Genomic DNA, 16081 nt, shown 5'->3' on the forward strand with positions numbered 1-16081 from the left:
TCTGACAACAACTCTGACAAGCTGTTTGCCCGAGTTGCACTAAAGAGGCTCCAGGTACTTGCAGAGAACGTCTATCCAGAATCACAGTGCGGATTCTGAGCCAACAGGTCCACCACTGATATGGTATTCTCCCTTAGACAGCTGCAGGAGAAACAACGACAGCCACTCTTTATAGCCTTCATAGATCTCACGAAGGCTTTCGACCTGGTCAGCAGGGACGGCCTCTTCAAGATTCTCCCCAAGATCGGATGTCCACCCAGGCTCCTCAGCATCATCAGATCTTTCCACAAGGACATGAAGGGCACTGTTGTCTTTGATGGCTCCACATCAGACCCCTTTGACATCCGAAGCGGAGCGAAGCAGGGCTGTGTTCTTGCGACAACCTTGTTTGGGATTTTCTTCGCTGTCCTGCTGAAGCAGGCCTTTGGAACTGCAACAGAAGGCATCTATCTCCGGACCAGATCAGACGGAAAGCTCTTCAACCTCTCCAAACTGAGAGCAAAGTCCAAAGTCCAGCTGAAATGTCTGTGTGACTTCCTCTTTGCCGACGATGCAGCTGTCACTACCCACTCTGCCAAAGATCTCCAGCAGCTCATGGTTCGTTTTAGCAAGGCCTGCCAAGATTTTGGACTGACGATCAGCCTTAAGAAAACAGATCATGGTTCAGGATGTGGACTCACCTCCCTGCATTACAATCTCTGCACACGAACTGGAGGTTGTCCATGACTTTGTGTACCTTGACTCAACAATCTCTGACACTCTTTCTCTCAATACCGAGCTAAACAAACACATCGGCAAAGCAGCTACCACGTTTTCCGGACTCGCAAACAGAGTCTGGTCCAACAAGAAGCTGACGGAACATACCAAGATCCAGGTCTACAGAGCTTGCATCCTGAGTACACTTCTGTACTGCAGCGAGTCATGGACTCTTCGCTCACAACAGGAGAGGAAACTGAATGCTTTCCACATGCGCTGCCTCTGACGCATCCTCAGTATTACCTGGCAGGACAAAGTTCCAAACAACACAGTTCTGGAATGAGCTGGAATCCCCAGCATGTATGCACTGCTGAAACAGAGACGCCTGCGCTGGCTTGGTCATGTCGTGAGAATGGGCGATGGTCGGATCCCAAAGGATCTCCTCTATGGAGAACTCGTGCAGGGAAAGCGCCCTACAGGTAGACCACAGCTGCGATACAAGGACATCTGCAAGAGGGATCTGAAGGCCTTAGGAATGGACCTCAACAAGTGGGAAACCTTGACCTCTGAGTGTCCCGCTTGGAGGCAGGCTGTGCAGCATGGCCTTTCCCAGTTTGAAGAGACACTTGGCCAACAGACTGAGGCAAAGAGGCAAAGAAGGAAGGCCCATAGCCAGGGAGACAGACCAGGGACAGACTGCACTTGCTCCCAGTGTGGAAGGGATTGTCACTCCTGAATTGGCCTTTTCAGCCATACTAGACGCTGTGCCAGAACCACCATTCAGAGCGCGATACCAGAGTCTTTCAAGACTGAAGGTTGCCAACTTAACTCTGACAACACTTATTTGCTCTTGGATGTATGTCCACATTTATAGCGCGTACAGTCACCCTGTGATTAGGTAGAACTCCTGTGTAGTTTTTCCTGCCAGCCATATATCTCTTTCCTGATGAGCTGTTATGTGAAACAAGGAATGGTGTTGGTAGTGTCATTTCAAAAGGAAAGGGAACAAAGAACAGGCTTCCAAGTGCAGCTCCAGGTCTGAAAGTATCCTGACTTCCTCAAGGGGGGGGGGGGGGCTTGTCAGTTTTGTATCCTGAAAAAGGGAGGGCTTGTCAGTTGCCAGAATACCTTGGGTGAGAAGGCAGGAGTGCTGGGTGGGCCACACCACAGAGCTGCAGCCAGGCCCTGCATTTGCCCTGGAGAGCTCCTTTAGCCTCCGTCAGGTGCTGGGAACACTCAGCAGAGCACAAGCGGCACTCTGTAAAGATGCTCCATCTTCTGCTAGACCCTTTCTTTTTAAGACATTCCTTATGCCCCGGAAGAGCAGAACTGACCACACCGTGCCCTTTTCACCTTGCAGAATGCCAGAGTTCAACAGGACTTGTTCTGGGATAGAAATTAATCAGTAATATAGAATGGTTAATTCTGTGTGAAAAATGGGCATGCCTCAAATGAAATATTTCACAAAATTCAAATTTAAGAATTTGAACTTTAAAGAAAAAATTGCAAAGAAAAAAAAACTACAGCAATAGAGAAACACAACCACAAAGAGTCCTTTGCCTCAGCAGAGACCTAATGCACATGCCATAGGACTCCACCCTGTTTTTGCTGCAACAGACTAAGAACCCAATCCTGTGCTGCGGCCATGGCTTCACGCCACCGAACACTGTTGCAAATGTGCCCTAAGGCACGTTTGCGAGCCTCTCCGCCGGGGTCCCACCGTGCTAGCCCAGCACTGGCCGGTGCGGAGCAGTCACCCAACCTCCGCTGCTCGGCTGTCTCATGGACCACCAAGCTGCGGTAAGCGGGGGTGGGGACAGGGAGGAGGTGTTCTGGGGAGGAGGAGGCCAGCAGGGGGTGGAGAGAGGGCGGGGGAGGCGTGACGGGGAGGCGGGGTGGGCGGGTGGGAGGCAGGTGGGAGGTGTTCCGGGGGTAGGGAGGGAGGTGGGACTGCGAAGCTCCGCTCTGCAGGATCCAAGCTGTTTGTGGAGGGCTCCGCGCCCTACACAAGCACCTTTACCTTACCGCCGACCTTACCATAAAGTGAGTAGCCCCATTGCAGGGCTGCTTTACCTTTACCTGACTGTAAAGTGAGTAGCTCCATTGCAGGGTTGCTTACCTTACCCAGTGGCGCCTCCCACGGTAGCCCAGGGCGCACAGTATCCGGCTGCTGAGCCTGGGGGCCCCGGGCAGCTCAGGATTGGGCTGCCCCATGGCTGCCCTTTTGGCAGTAGGAGTTGGCTTCTAAGGAGCAGAACAATGAGAGACTCTGTGCATGGAAACTGTTAGAAGGCACAAGGGTTTTCTGCCATTAATCACAATGTTTCAGCTAGTTTGGCTCTACAAAAAGTGAAAGAACATTGGAGATGTCATAAAAATTCATACTGTGTACTAAGAAGGGCAACCTGTGGTGGAGGGAGCAAAAAAGGCAAAGACGCGAGGCGCAACTCAGCAAGAACTGTGGAGAGGCTGCTGGCCAGGGTTGTTTTTACTAATGATCCAGACAACAGGATTGGCAGAGCTTAATAGCTAGCAAAACCATATAACTGTGTCTCTTTTGGTTCCAGAAAGGCAGCTGTGTCAGAAGGCTTTGGGTGTCCAAAGATATGAGGAGCAGGAAACGCAAATGCTTCTAAGATGCTCTCTGTCAAGCATCCACTTCCCTCTAGAGGGAGGCACTTGATGCCCCTCACATCAGAAGACGGACATCAAATAAAGTCTCTTCTAGATGTGACAGAGAATCATAAGTTGCACAAAGCACAAGGCAGAATAATGCTCCTCTTGTTCCCCTGAATGTCCAAAGCCAGTCTTAGTTTGTTGGAGCAAATTCCATCTGCAATGCTGGAGAATATACATCAAGTTAACAAGGTAAGAGGTGATGGCAAACAGAAGACTGGAAAGGTATGTCCTGGTGTGTGTCTGTGTGTGGTAAACAAGGGCAAAATAATCTGATGGAACAGCAAGTCATGTACACTTAACCACTGCAGTAGCATCATGTGGGAAACCGTGACTTTTTGCAGTGAGAGAACCACCCAGGAGCACTATCTATTTCACTTACCCTTTAAAATAAGATAATCAGTGGATAACAACTTAGTGGAAAAATAGCTTTAAAGACTCACTTCAAGGTTTCTTGCTCTATACTGATGCATTCTGGGGCAACAATGGAGGGGCAAGAAACCCAGCAGTGGGTCTTTAAAGCTATCTTTAACCCTGAGAAGCTTGCAACCAGTGCAGTGCAGCACGAAGGTAGGAAATGGGATTTTGGCGCTTTTCTCCTTGTTACAAGGCAGTTAATAGTGGACTCCAGTATCAGTGGAGAGTCAAATCAATGGATGCCAAACCAGTGGATAACGAGGCACAACATGTATACATGAAAGTGAGGCTGCAGTCCTAGCCAAGATTGCCTGGGAGTAAGCCCCTTTGATTATGGGGCTTACTTCTTAGTAGAAATGCACTCTAAGGGACCAATCAGTTTAGCTTTAAAAAAGAAAGTTATGATGTCAGTCCATGAAATACAAGATCAAAGTATTGATCAGAAAAAGAGCTTTGGGAAAATGGCAGTCTAAAAATTCTGCTTTGGAGAAATGCAACTTAAAACCGAGCACCTGACTGGCTGACATTTGGGAGAAAGCAGCACTGAGTCAGAGCTTAGGAGCTGCTGCTGCAGTTGCCTGAAAAAGGGAGAACCGGGACAAATAGGCTCGTCCCAGATGGAACTGCTGCAAATGAACAAGAAGCTGGACTCACAGCTGAGTATTGCCTTAGCCTGGAATCTGGCCATACTAGGGAGTGTGTCTGGTGAGGACTGGCTTATCTAGTGAGGGCACACTTATCCCAGCCTCTCTTCTTTCCCCAAACAACTTTAAAAATTGCTCTGACTTTGTTTTTCCCAGTACAGCAAAAACTGTGGCCTCCAGCATGCACAGGGAACAAGGGATTCTGCCTGACTGTGGAAGGGAGACCGCCTGGGAATACCGGGTGCTGTAGGCTTATACCATAGTCTTTCGAGACTGAAGGTTGCCAACCAACCATGAGCCAGTTAACCAAGATTTTCCCACCCTTGGGCTTCCTCTGCTCCCTTCTTACCCAACAGGGCCTCCTCCACAATGACTCTCCTTCCCAACTCATGTTCTGCTTCCTCACTTAAGGGGGCCTTGTGTGGCAGGAAGTGGAGCGTCGCCATTCCAACACGTCCTCATGAAGGAAGGAGGGAAGAGAGGCAGCATGGAGGACACTCTCAGCCTGATCCTGACTGTTCTTTACAATAGTGGAACAAACATTCCAATGTTGCCAATGGCCATATGGCGGCACATGCAGTGCGCTGCCAGCGGCCATTCTGAAAGTGCCATCACAATGTAATGCAATGCACTCATTGTGCAGCCAGGGAAGTGTCAGAGTGGGGAGGGGGTAGAAAGGAGGCACAAGAAGTGAAAGAGGGTGGGTCCCAGCAGCACTGGTGTGTGCCAGGATCCTATTCCCATTTCTCTTTCCTCTCCCTTCCCTTGCTGTCCTCGGTTCTGTGACAGCAAAATGCTAAGGGGGTGCAGACGGCGGCCGTTGCACTGGGCAACAAGCTTTAGGGGGACAACAAGCTGAGCTTCACACTAGTGGCCAAAATTGTGAAAAAAAATTGGTATGTAGGAATAATACCATCATGTTATATGTCATTGGAAAGGTAATTTAATGCAGAATGCAGTGAAACAAACCTCACTGGAATATCTGTATTCTTTCAAAAGTTATGGCCAGAAAATGAAAATGCAACTGCCTTATGGAATAAAAAGTGGATATCTTTAACTCAAAACTGATCTATGAGACTGATTGTTCTGGGAGCCAATGAGATGTAATTATGACACAACGCAGAACCAATAAGGTGTTAATATGAGTCAGCTCTCATTTCCATATAATACAGCTACTCCTGCTAACTGGTAAAGAGGCACTTTCTTAAGTGGGGCTCCTCTTATGTTAGCATGGAGAAAATAACTGTCCCTCTTCTGCCCAGCACTCTAACCAATAAGGGGCATACATTTCATTTATTTAATAAATTAAATTTGATTTTGTCGGGCGGGGGAGCTACAAAATCTTCTTTGATCCCAGGTAGCATATAGATGGAAATGGAAAAGGTGCAAAAGAGAAATGGAAAAGGTGCAAAAGAGAGCGACTAAGATGATTACGGGGCTGGGGCACCTTCCTTATGAGGAAAGGTTACGGCGTTTGGGCCTCTTCAGCCTAGAAAAGAGGCGCCTGAGGGGGGACATGATTGAGACATACAAAATTATGCAGGGGATGGACAGAGTGGATAGGGAGATGCTTTTTACACTCTCACATAACACCAGAACCAGGGGACATCCACTAAAATTGAGTGTTGGGCGGGTTAGGACAGACAAAAGAAAATATTTCTTTACTCAGCGTGTGGTCGGTCTGTGGAACACCTTGCCACAGGATGTGGTGATGGCGTCTAGCCTAGACGCCTTTAAAAGGGGATTGGACAAGTTTCTGGAGGAAAAATCCATTATGGGGTACAAGCCATGATGTGTATGCGCAACCTCCTGATTTTAGGAATGGGTTATGTCAGAATGCCAGATGTAGGGGAGGGCACCAGGATGAGGTCTCTTGTTATCTGGTGTGCTCCCTGAGGTATTTGGTGGGCCGCTGTGAGATACAGGAAGCTGGACTAGATGGGCCTATGGCCTGATCCAGTGGGGCTGTTCTTATGTTCTTAGATGCCTTAGCTATGCCACTAGCTGGGGGGAGGTGGCAGATCAAGTGGGTTGTGAATTGCTGGGGGGAGGAAAAAAGTTTCCCCCCAATTTGCACTTTAAAAAAGCCCAGATCTGATGTTACTTCCAGTTGTGACATCACTTACAGGGCATCATTCTGAGCTCTGCACCGGGCTGCATGTTCATTAGCTGCACCACTGCACAGATCCAAGGAGACCCACTGGGGCGGCAGAGGCTTGCCCCAGGTAAGAGAACTCAAGGAGGCTTCTGTGACCCACCCCAGAGGATGCAGTGTATGTTGTGTTGTTGCAGCTGCATTGTGGGGGCGGTTTAGATAGTGGGTGTTTTCATTAACTGGCAGCTGGTTAACCAGCGAATTTTTTTCAGATTTCTATTACACATTTATTCCTGTTGTTCATCAACCACGGCTTCTCAGAGTTTGGGGGGCTTCTACCCCACTTCTGTTAACCAATCCCATTCCATGCAGTATTGAGAAAGTATCCGGGATCCAACTGGAAGGTTTCCCAAGGCATCACACTGTTATAGTACAGGCAGCCATATAACAAACCTCCACTTGGCGGCAGGGAGACATTCATGGGAGGAGAGGAGAAGGGTAGGGCTGAACAAGTTGCCTTCTTTACCCTTCCTTCCTCCAACAGCACAAGTTACGGCAAGGACTGTGAGATCCCCTGTCCCCCACTGTGATTTTTGTCCATTTCATGTGCTTTTTTTTTTTTAAATTTTAAAAAAGCAAATACCGGCCCCATACCGGCAGATCCAGTATCTGCTAATTTAGTGATCCGAGGATCCAGACCCCTCTGCACACCCATTATAGTATTTTTTGTGTAACCCTACAGATACGGGGCCCTGCCTATATTAAACTATTTAGTAAAGGATAATATATATATGGATCCTTGCTCTTCTGAAGATAGTATGGTAATATACTATGTTGGATTATAGTATTGGATTACTGTTATACAAACAAGCAATCATTGTTTTTGTTGTTCAAAGTTAAAAAGAAGTTAGAAAAAACAGACGTGGCTCTGATATGGAGCCTGGGAATTGTTTGAACAAGACTGGACCCACTTTTAGAAAGTTTAGGGATTTTTCTCCTTTTACTTCCACCTCTGGTTTGTGTCACGGGAAAAGGAATCCCCCCCTTCAGTTTACATACGGCATTTCTGGAAAACAAAGGGAACAGACTCACTTTTGAAGCTTTTCACTGGCCTCTTGTGAAGTCTCTAAAGCTTGCTGCAACTTTAATTCTCTGTTTGCTCTCTCTTCCCCGGCTTGCTGAACCTGGGCCGAGAGCTCCTCATTTTGAAGAAGCAGCAGGGACACAATCTCCTCTCTGTTTTTCAGAGCTTTCTCGTATGTCATAAGAGTGGAGTTGAACTGTTCCTTAAGATTCACTTCTTGAGACAAAGACTGGTGCAGGCTGAGGAGAAAAGGCAGGAGTTTTAGTGATAGGCAACTGGCGCTCTGAGATTTCAGCCCTGAAGTCCGGCATGCAGAAGAATTGTTTTTAGATATGTTAAAATATTTCATGGCCAAAATGAGCTTCATGAAATACAACCCAAGAAGATGGAAATATTGTTGCAAATGGTTGAAAAATTGAATTATCACAAAGCTGAACCAAAATCATCCAACAATCAATTGTTGCTTTTTTAATGTGCAAAAATCTTAACTGTATCTTATCCATTTCCCTCACTGCAACCCTGAGGTGGAAATCACTCTTCTTTCCATTGTACAGTTGAGGACACTCCCGTGAAAAGAGACAAAGGAAGCACAAGTGATTTGCACTTTTTCTTTCTGTGTTCCCGGATCTCTTATAACACCACTGGTGAGACAGATGTCCTCATGATGCAGATTGGGCATTCCTCCACCAGCCCACCCCCTGAAGAAGCAACTCCAAAGGGCAGGGAGTAGGAAACAAGCTTTATTTTCCTGTGTTGCCAGTTTGGAGGAGTGTCCAAAGCCAATCAGACATGCAGAAATTCCCTGTGAAATTTCATTTCTCTTCTAGAAACTTGCTATTAAACTTGACATGTTATCCTGTTCTTTCCTCATAACCACCCTGTGGGATAGGCCAAACTGAGAAAGTGCAGCTTGCCCAAGGCTACCAACTAAGCTTAAGAGCGAAACTGGGATTTTGTATTAACAAACTTGTATTAAGATTTTTTCTTAAATTAAATTCTAATAATCAGAATTAGAATCATTATAATTAGATTATAAACACTATATCCTACACTGCTCTTTTTCAAATTTTTGTTTGTTTGCAAATTTTAGGTCACAGCTGACAAGGTGATTGGAAGGCGCATGTCCAGATGATGACTGTGCAAGCAAGGAATTGTTTGCCTATTTTGAGATTCGAAAAGCAGGCAGCGAATTAGCCACAAACTCTGCATAAAGAGTATTGGCTTTACAGTTCTTTCCCTTTCTCTCTGCTGCAGAAAACAGGACCACATAACTATATCACTATATCATACAGAAATTAAAACCCACCCACATGCATAAGTAAAATGAGGCTGATTTAATAGAAATCTAAAAGTTAAAGGTCAGAGTAGTGGTATGTCATTACACCGACCACCTGAGGTTGTTTGAAAATGGTGTGAAGTTCCTTTTCAATTAAATAAAGACATTTTGAAACTATAAATAATGTATAAAGAGACATGAAGAATACACAGAACAGAGGCACTCAAAAATCATTGGGAGAGTAGCAGATAAAAATATATTGACTTACATTTCACAAAAAAGGGAAGAATAAATACTCCAGCATTTCAAAATAATACTCAAAGCAGGAAGCAGAAGGTGTCACTAGCCCATCTTTAAGGCACCCGGGGAGACCTAAGGGTCGGTGATGTCCGATCCTAGGCAGGTCTTCTCAGTTGTTAATTCCATGGTGCCTGCAGTTGTGTTCTGAATGTTACAGTCGCAGTCACGGTGGGATTTACTACTGAGAAAACCAGTACAGGATCAGGCTTCTTATCCACCATTTGGCAATGACTGTGAACAGTGATTTTCAGAACACTCAAGAGAGGCTTCAGGCCGGTCTTTCTTGGCAATTTTTGCTTTAATAATAATAATAATAATAATAATAATAATAATAATAATAATAATAATACAGGTATTTATATACCACCTTGCCTGGTCTTTATTCAAGACTTTATTCAAAGCAGTTTACATAGGCAGGCTATTTAAATCCCCGTAGGGATTTCTACAATAGAAAGAAGGTTCTTTCTTTCAAGAACCACTACATTCAGGTGTTTCATTCCGATCTGGCTTCACATTCTGGCCTCCATCCTCCCACGCTCAGAGCAGATGGAATTGCTCGGCTTCAGCTTGTCAGCTGCTCCAAGGTCGCACGGTGCCGGTGGCCTCGAACTGGCGACCTTGTGGATGTTATCTTCAGGCAGACGGAGGCTCTACCCTCTAGACCAGACCTCCTTTCCAAAAGCACACAAAAGGTCACACCAAATTTGGCTTTGGCTGCAGCCCTCCGTCTCGGAGAGCAGTTACTGCTTTGTCACTCATAGGCTTTACTGAGATAGACACCCCACTCCAGGCCCAGTCCTGGGGCACAGGCTCTGCTGCATCCTGTTAGCAACAGGACCATGTGGGGTAGAGGTAAGCAAAACAAACTTTTTCTTGCCTTACTCTGCCAGGCCATAGACCCTTATGGGTCTACTCGGATTTGCACCAGCTCTTTTGCTGCCACTAGTCTGGGTAAAGACCGGGGGGGGGGGGCACCATTGCTGCTGATCCCAGCCATCTGCCGGTCCCCACCATGCCCCAGTTCTCACTGTGTTCTGCTCCTGCCCTGGCTTACCATCAGTGACAGGAGCAGCTGGGTTCAGTGGCAAGCCTGTGGTATTGTCGCTATTTGCCGGTGGTGCTCACAGTGCAGTGCCAGAAACCATGTTCTGCTGTTGATATGACAACACAGCCCCAGCTAGGATTGGGCTGTTGGGGTTAGTTTTCTACTTGCAAGGAATTTCTGAGATGAAGAAGAACCGTAAAGAATGTGATCCTCCACCCACAGACTGGAGTGCCACAGTTCGCTTCTCTAATTTCCAAAAAGAACTACAGCCACTCATCTTGTTGCATCTACATGTCTGATAATCAACAATTTGCTCATGAATACTGTAGATGTGAACATAAGAAGAGCCCCTCTGGGTCAGGCCAAAGGCTCATCTAGACCAGCTTCCTGTATGTCACAGTGGCCCACCAAATGCTTCAGGGAGTACACAACAAGACACAATCTGTGTCCTGGTGCCCTCCCCCGCATCTGGCATTCTGAGGTAGACTACGTAGATACTTGCTTACAGGGTGAGAAATTTTTACCAATAAATCAAGCCTTGATAATCACGTCACTCGGGGGGGGGGGGGCAGAGCTTTTCAAGCAACTTGGAAAAAGTTGCTTTCCAAGCAGCATTGCTCTTCAAGGGGCACAGGCAATGCAGAGATAATTCTAGGATTGTTAATCTCCAAGGCAACCCCTGGAAAGCTGCAGCCAAAGTTAACCTTTTCACTGCTCTTGAGACTTCCACTGGAAGCCAGCCTCCTTCTCTTTAGAAGACTCTGCTGCAGCCTCCTTCCAATTTGCAAATGCTTGCATTTTGCAGAGGTCTGTTTTTTTAAACAACAAGATGTCATTCTCATTTCCATTTGAAACAAAGTCCCAGGCTACAATTCAGTGCACCATCACTGAAGAATAACACCCATAGAAAGCAGTGGGTCTACTTCTGAGTAAATAGGGTTGCACTTATGTGCAGCTGCACTTACAGTAATTCTTTGTTGCTTGTCTCTCTGCTATGAACTGAATTGTACACTCCCAGTTATGCGTTCTAAGTTGTATGTTATATGTTGAGCCTCTGGCTTAACACATTAGGCACCTTAAAGAAGAATCTGATTCATGGTTCTCCTTCAGTAGTTCCCAACCTTATTCACCTTTGGCAACCCATTTCCATAAATTGAACCACTCATATTAGCTGAATGTTTGTAATTAATATTAATATAAGCCCTCATCTCCTTCATATGAAAACTCATACGTCATGTATTAATCATAGTTTTTCTTTTTATCTGTTTAAAGAACTGAAGACTCTGCCTTTGCACTGTTTTGCACCAGAAGTGTCTTGAGAAATTCTTGGTGATTGACTACTTTCCAAAACATGTTTCAGCTTTTTTACTGTTATGGTTTTCAATCACTGATTCATACATGAATTGATTATCAAAAATTAACTATTATGTGTTCTAAGTTTCACAGCCTTTCACAGCCATCTAGCTACCTCCCTTCCTGCCTTGCTGGCTCTGCAAGGCATTCTGGAACACTACTTGCCTTTTTCTGCCATTATTCAATTTTTTTTCAAGCACTCCTAAAAATACTGTTGAGTGCCCCTGAGGGTACATGTACCCCAGGCTGGGAACCACGGTTCTACTGGTATGTTGTTTATAGTGCACTCACTCTGATAGTGTTTACAAAAAGGTAGTGAATACCAGAATTTAAAAATAAAAATGCATCTTATGATCTTGTACTATATTTTTAATAAATTAGAGACTGTACAGTTCTTAGGTAACAATTACTGGTAGGTTATTTTTCAGGATCTGGCCTCAGGTAAAATCAGACAAAACTGTAGTCAGACCCCCCCCCCCAAGTTTAACCCCTGACTTATCAGGGGTCCTTGAAAATTCCATGATTTTGGTTCAGAAACCTGCCCTTGACTTATCTGTGAGATTGACTTATAAGCAGGTGTCTGTGGTGCTTAGGAGCCTGCACAGACCTATCACGACTTGTAACCCGTGATGGACTTTGCCTCTAGAAGTCCATCATGTGGACAAAGAATGTCAGTGGCAACAAGGCTTGTGATTGTGTCAGTCTCTCCCCCCCCCCCCCCCACTGCTCTTGCTTGCACTGAATGCATCCAGAGCAGAGGCTTGTATGCACCATCTTTAGGGTTTCAATCATATGCATACTTTCCTGAGAGTAACCGCCATTATTCCCAGGAAAGTATTACATTACATCTGGCGTGCACCATATGCACACTTTCTTGGGAGTAAGCACCATTAAGCACAACAGGACTTCAACTAAACATGCACAGGGATGTATACTCCAAAGACAGTTTACCTGACATTCATTACAAATTTGTGACAGATGATTACAGATTCAGCAGAATACCAAATTCTTATTTGAGGCAGATAAAATGTTTTTTCTTTTTGTTTTTTGAAATGAAAATACCTGCCATCTCCTTCATACAGCATAAAGGTGAGTGGATTTGTATTATTTCTGCAAAGTAAAGAATTCAATGATGCATCCACTTTGCTAAAAGTAACACCCCTTTGACAACAGCACATTACATGCTACAATCACGTCTCTCTCTCTCTCTCCCACACACACACATGCAGGCACACATGCTTTACTTTCATTATCTCTAGGGAATATGTTTACTCTGCTTTAAAATTTATATGACTCATTTTGCAGGCTGCTTTTTTTAAAAATGAGTTTGAAGGAAAGAGTGATTTGGGATACGGAGCGGAAATCAATTCCAATGTGATATTGATAGCTACCGTGAGCTGTAAATGGTGTGTTATTTCTAATTAAATGCAAACATGCAGGGTTCTAAAGTCCAGCAGTGAGGACAACAGCCACTAGAACAGGCCACTTCAGCACTGATCAATGGATTTGTCTCTGCAACTTTTGTTCTTCACATAGGTATTCTTGGGTAATCTGTGGCAGGGTCTCAGTTCCAGCCTACTTATCTTCAGGTAAGAAAGAGAAAAAGGTTGGACAGGAATGTGGAATGTTCAGTAATGCCCACAGTTATTCATTAACGATGTCCTTCTGATAGCTAATCAATAGCGTTGCATGGAGCCAAGCGCACTGCTCTGAACTGCCCCTCTCTCAAAAGCCAAGTCTTGGTAAATATTTAATGGCAGTAAAGGTGTTTTGGTGGTTATCAAACTGATATGTTAAAGGACTCTTAAAAGAAACTTTATCTTCTCTCTATCTGCATAATTTGTTCAGACATTATACTGCCCTGATGCCAACTGCTTAAAGGAATGCATTTCAATTCATCTTTTGGATGGAAGATATTTACTTCTGTGAGTGAAAATGGCCCAATTATAAATGAATGAAGATGCTTTTGTTTAAAAGCCCAAATTTCCTGGGTGAGGAATGCACCAACACAGAGCATTCAAGGAGTGGCACGTTAGGGGTTTTTTTGTTGAGGCAATGGGGTGGCAGACCATAGAGGTTTAAAACACTGTGAATGGGGCAGAGAAAGTGGAAAGGGAGATACTCTGTTTTCCGCTCTCCTGAGACAAGACTTTGGGCCGAACCCCTGAAATGGCCTGGCAGCACATACAGGACAGACAAAAATAAGTCTTCCTTCACACAGGGCATAAATTATTAACCACTGGAATTTCTAGCCACCAGGTATGGTGATGGCCACTTGGCTCAAATGTCTTTAAAAAGTGGTGAGACAAATGCATGAGGGACTGGTCTAGGGATGGCCATGGAACCTAAACAGAACCTCCTTGTTCAGACACTGCCTGCCTCCATCTGCACACCAGTTGCGGGGGGGGGGGGGGAGGAAGCAATGGGACATAAGAACATCAGAACAGTCCCACTGGATCAGGCCATAGGCCCACCTAGTCCAGCTTCCTGTATCTCACAGCGGCCCACCAAATGCCCCAGGGAGCACACCGGATAACAAGAGACCTGCAAGGCTTCCTGGGAATTGTAGTTAAGAACATGAGAACAGCCCCACTGGATCAGGCCATAGGCCCATCTAGTCCAGCTTCCTGTATCTCACAGCGGCCCACCAAATGCCCCAGGGAGCACACCAGATAACAAGAGACCTCATCCTGGTGCTCTCCCCTACATCTGGCATTCTGACATGGCCCATTTCTAAAATCAGGAGGTTGTACATGCACATCATGGCTTGTAACCCATAATGGATGTTTCCTCCAGAAACTTGTCCAATCCCCTTTTAAAGGCGCCGAGCCAGATGCCATCACCACTTCCTGTGGCAAGGAGTTCCACAGACCAACCACACGCTGAGTAAAGAAATATTTTCTTTTGTCTGTTCTAACTCTCCCAACACTCAATTTTAGTGGCTGTCCCCTGGTTCTGGTGTTATGTGAGAGTGTAAAGAGCATCTCTCTATCCACTCTGTCCATCCCCTGCATAATTTTGTATGTCTCAATCATGTCCCCCCTCAGGTGCCTCTTTTCTAGGCTGAAGAGGCCCAAACGCCATAGCCTTTCCTCATAAGGAAGGTGCCCCAGCCCAGGAATCATCTTAGTCGCTCTCTTTTGCACCTTTTCCATTTCCACTATGTCTTTTTTGAGATGCGGCGACCAGAACTGGACACAATACTCCAGATGTGGCCTTACCATTGATTTGTACAACGGCATTATAGTATTAGCTGTTTTGTTCTCAATACCCTTCCTAATGATCCCAAGCATAGAATTGGCCTTCTTCACTGCCGCCGCACATTGGGTCGACACTTTCATCGACCTGTCCACCACCACCCCAAGATCTCTCTCCTGATCTGTCACAGACAGCTCAGAACCCATCAGCCTATATCTAAAGTTTTGATTTTTTGCCCCAATGTGCATGACTTTACACTTACTTACATTGAAACGCATCTGCCATTTTGCTGCCCATTCTGCCAGTCTGGAGAGATCCTTCTGGATCTCCTCACAATCACTTCTGGTCTTCACCACTCGGAAAAGTTTGGTGTCGTCTGCAAACTTAGCCACCTCACTGCTCAACCCTGTCTCCAGGTCATTTATGAAGAGGTTGAAAAGCACCGGTCCCAGGACAGATCCTTGGGGTACACCACTTTTCACTTCTCTCCATAGTGAAAATTGCCCATTGACACCCACTCTCTGTTTCCTGGCCTTCAACCAGTTCTCAATCCACAAGAGGACCTGTCCTCTAATTCCCTGACTGTGGAGTTTTTTCAGTAGCCTTTGGTGAGGGACTGTGTTGAACACCTTCTGAAAGTCCAGATATATAATGTTCACAGGTTCTCCTGCGTCCACATGCCTGTTGACCTTTTCAAAGAATTCTATAAGGTTCGTGAGGCAAGACTTACCCTTACAGAAGCCATGCTGATTCTCCCTCAGCAAGGCCTGTTCATCTATGTGTTTTGAGATCCTATCTTTGATGAGGCATTCCACCATCTTACCCGGTATGGATGTTAGGCTGACCGGCCTATAGTTTCCCGGGTCCCCCCTCTTTCCCTTTTTAAAGATAGGCATGACATTTGCTATCCTCCAATCTTCTGGCACCATGGCCGTTTTGAGGGACAAGTTGCATACCTTAGTCAAGAGGTCTGCAACTTCATTCTTCAATTCCTTAATAACTCTTGGGTGGATGCCATCAGGGCCCGGTGACTTATTGATCTTTAACTTATCAATGAGGTCTGAAACATCTTCTCTTTTAACCTCTATCTGACTTAAGTCCTCGGTCAGGAGGGGCCGTTCGGGCAGCGGTATCTGCCCGAGGTCTTCTGCCATGAAGACAGATGCAAAGAACTCATTTAATTTTTCTACCATATCGAAGTCTCCTTTTATCTCCCCTTTCCCTCCCTCACCATCCAGAGGGCCAACCGCTTCTCTGGCGGGTTTCTTGCTACTAACATATTTGAAGAAGCTTTTAT

At 45.7% G+C, this 16081-nt stretch overlaps 1 protein-coding gene across 5 annotated transcripts in view; it reads right to left on the reverse strand.

Annotated features, from left to right (window-relative positions):
• MIPOL1 (mirror-image polydactyly 1) overlaps positions 1-16081 on the reverse strand; it is a 273609-nt gene that overhangs the window by 36752 nt on the left and 220776 nt on the right. For all 5 annotated transcript variants that reach the window (XM_066631517.1, XM_066631516.1, XM_066631515.1 and 2 more), the window contains one exon: positions 7621-7851. In XM_066631517.1, the coding sequence (XP_066487614.1) occupies positions 7621-7851 (231 nt within the window). The remainder of the gene's footprint in view (positions 1-7620; positions 7852-16081) is intronic.

This window comes from Tiliqua scincoides, chromosome 1, assembly GCF_035046505.1.
Source record: "Tiliqua scincoides isolate rTilSci1 chromosome 1, rTilSci1.hap2, whole genome shotgun sequence".
In the NCBI taxonomy this organism is placed as follows: Eukaryota; Metazoa; Chordata; class Lepidosauria; order Squamata; family Scincidae; genus Tiliqua; species Tiliqua scincoides.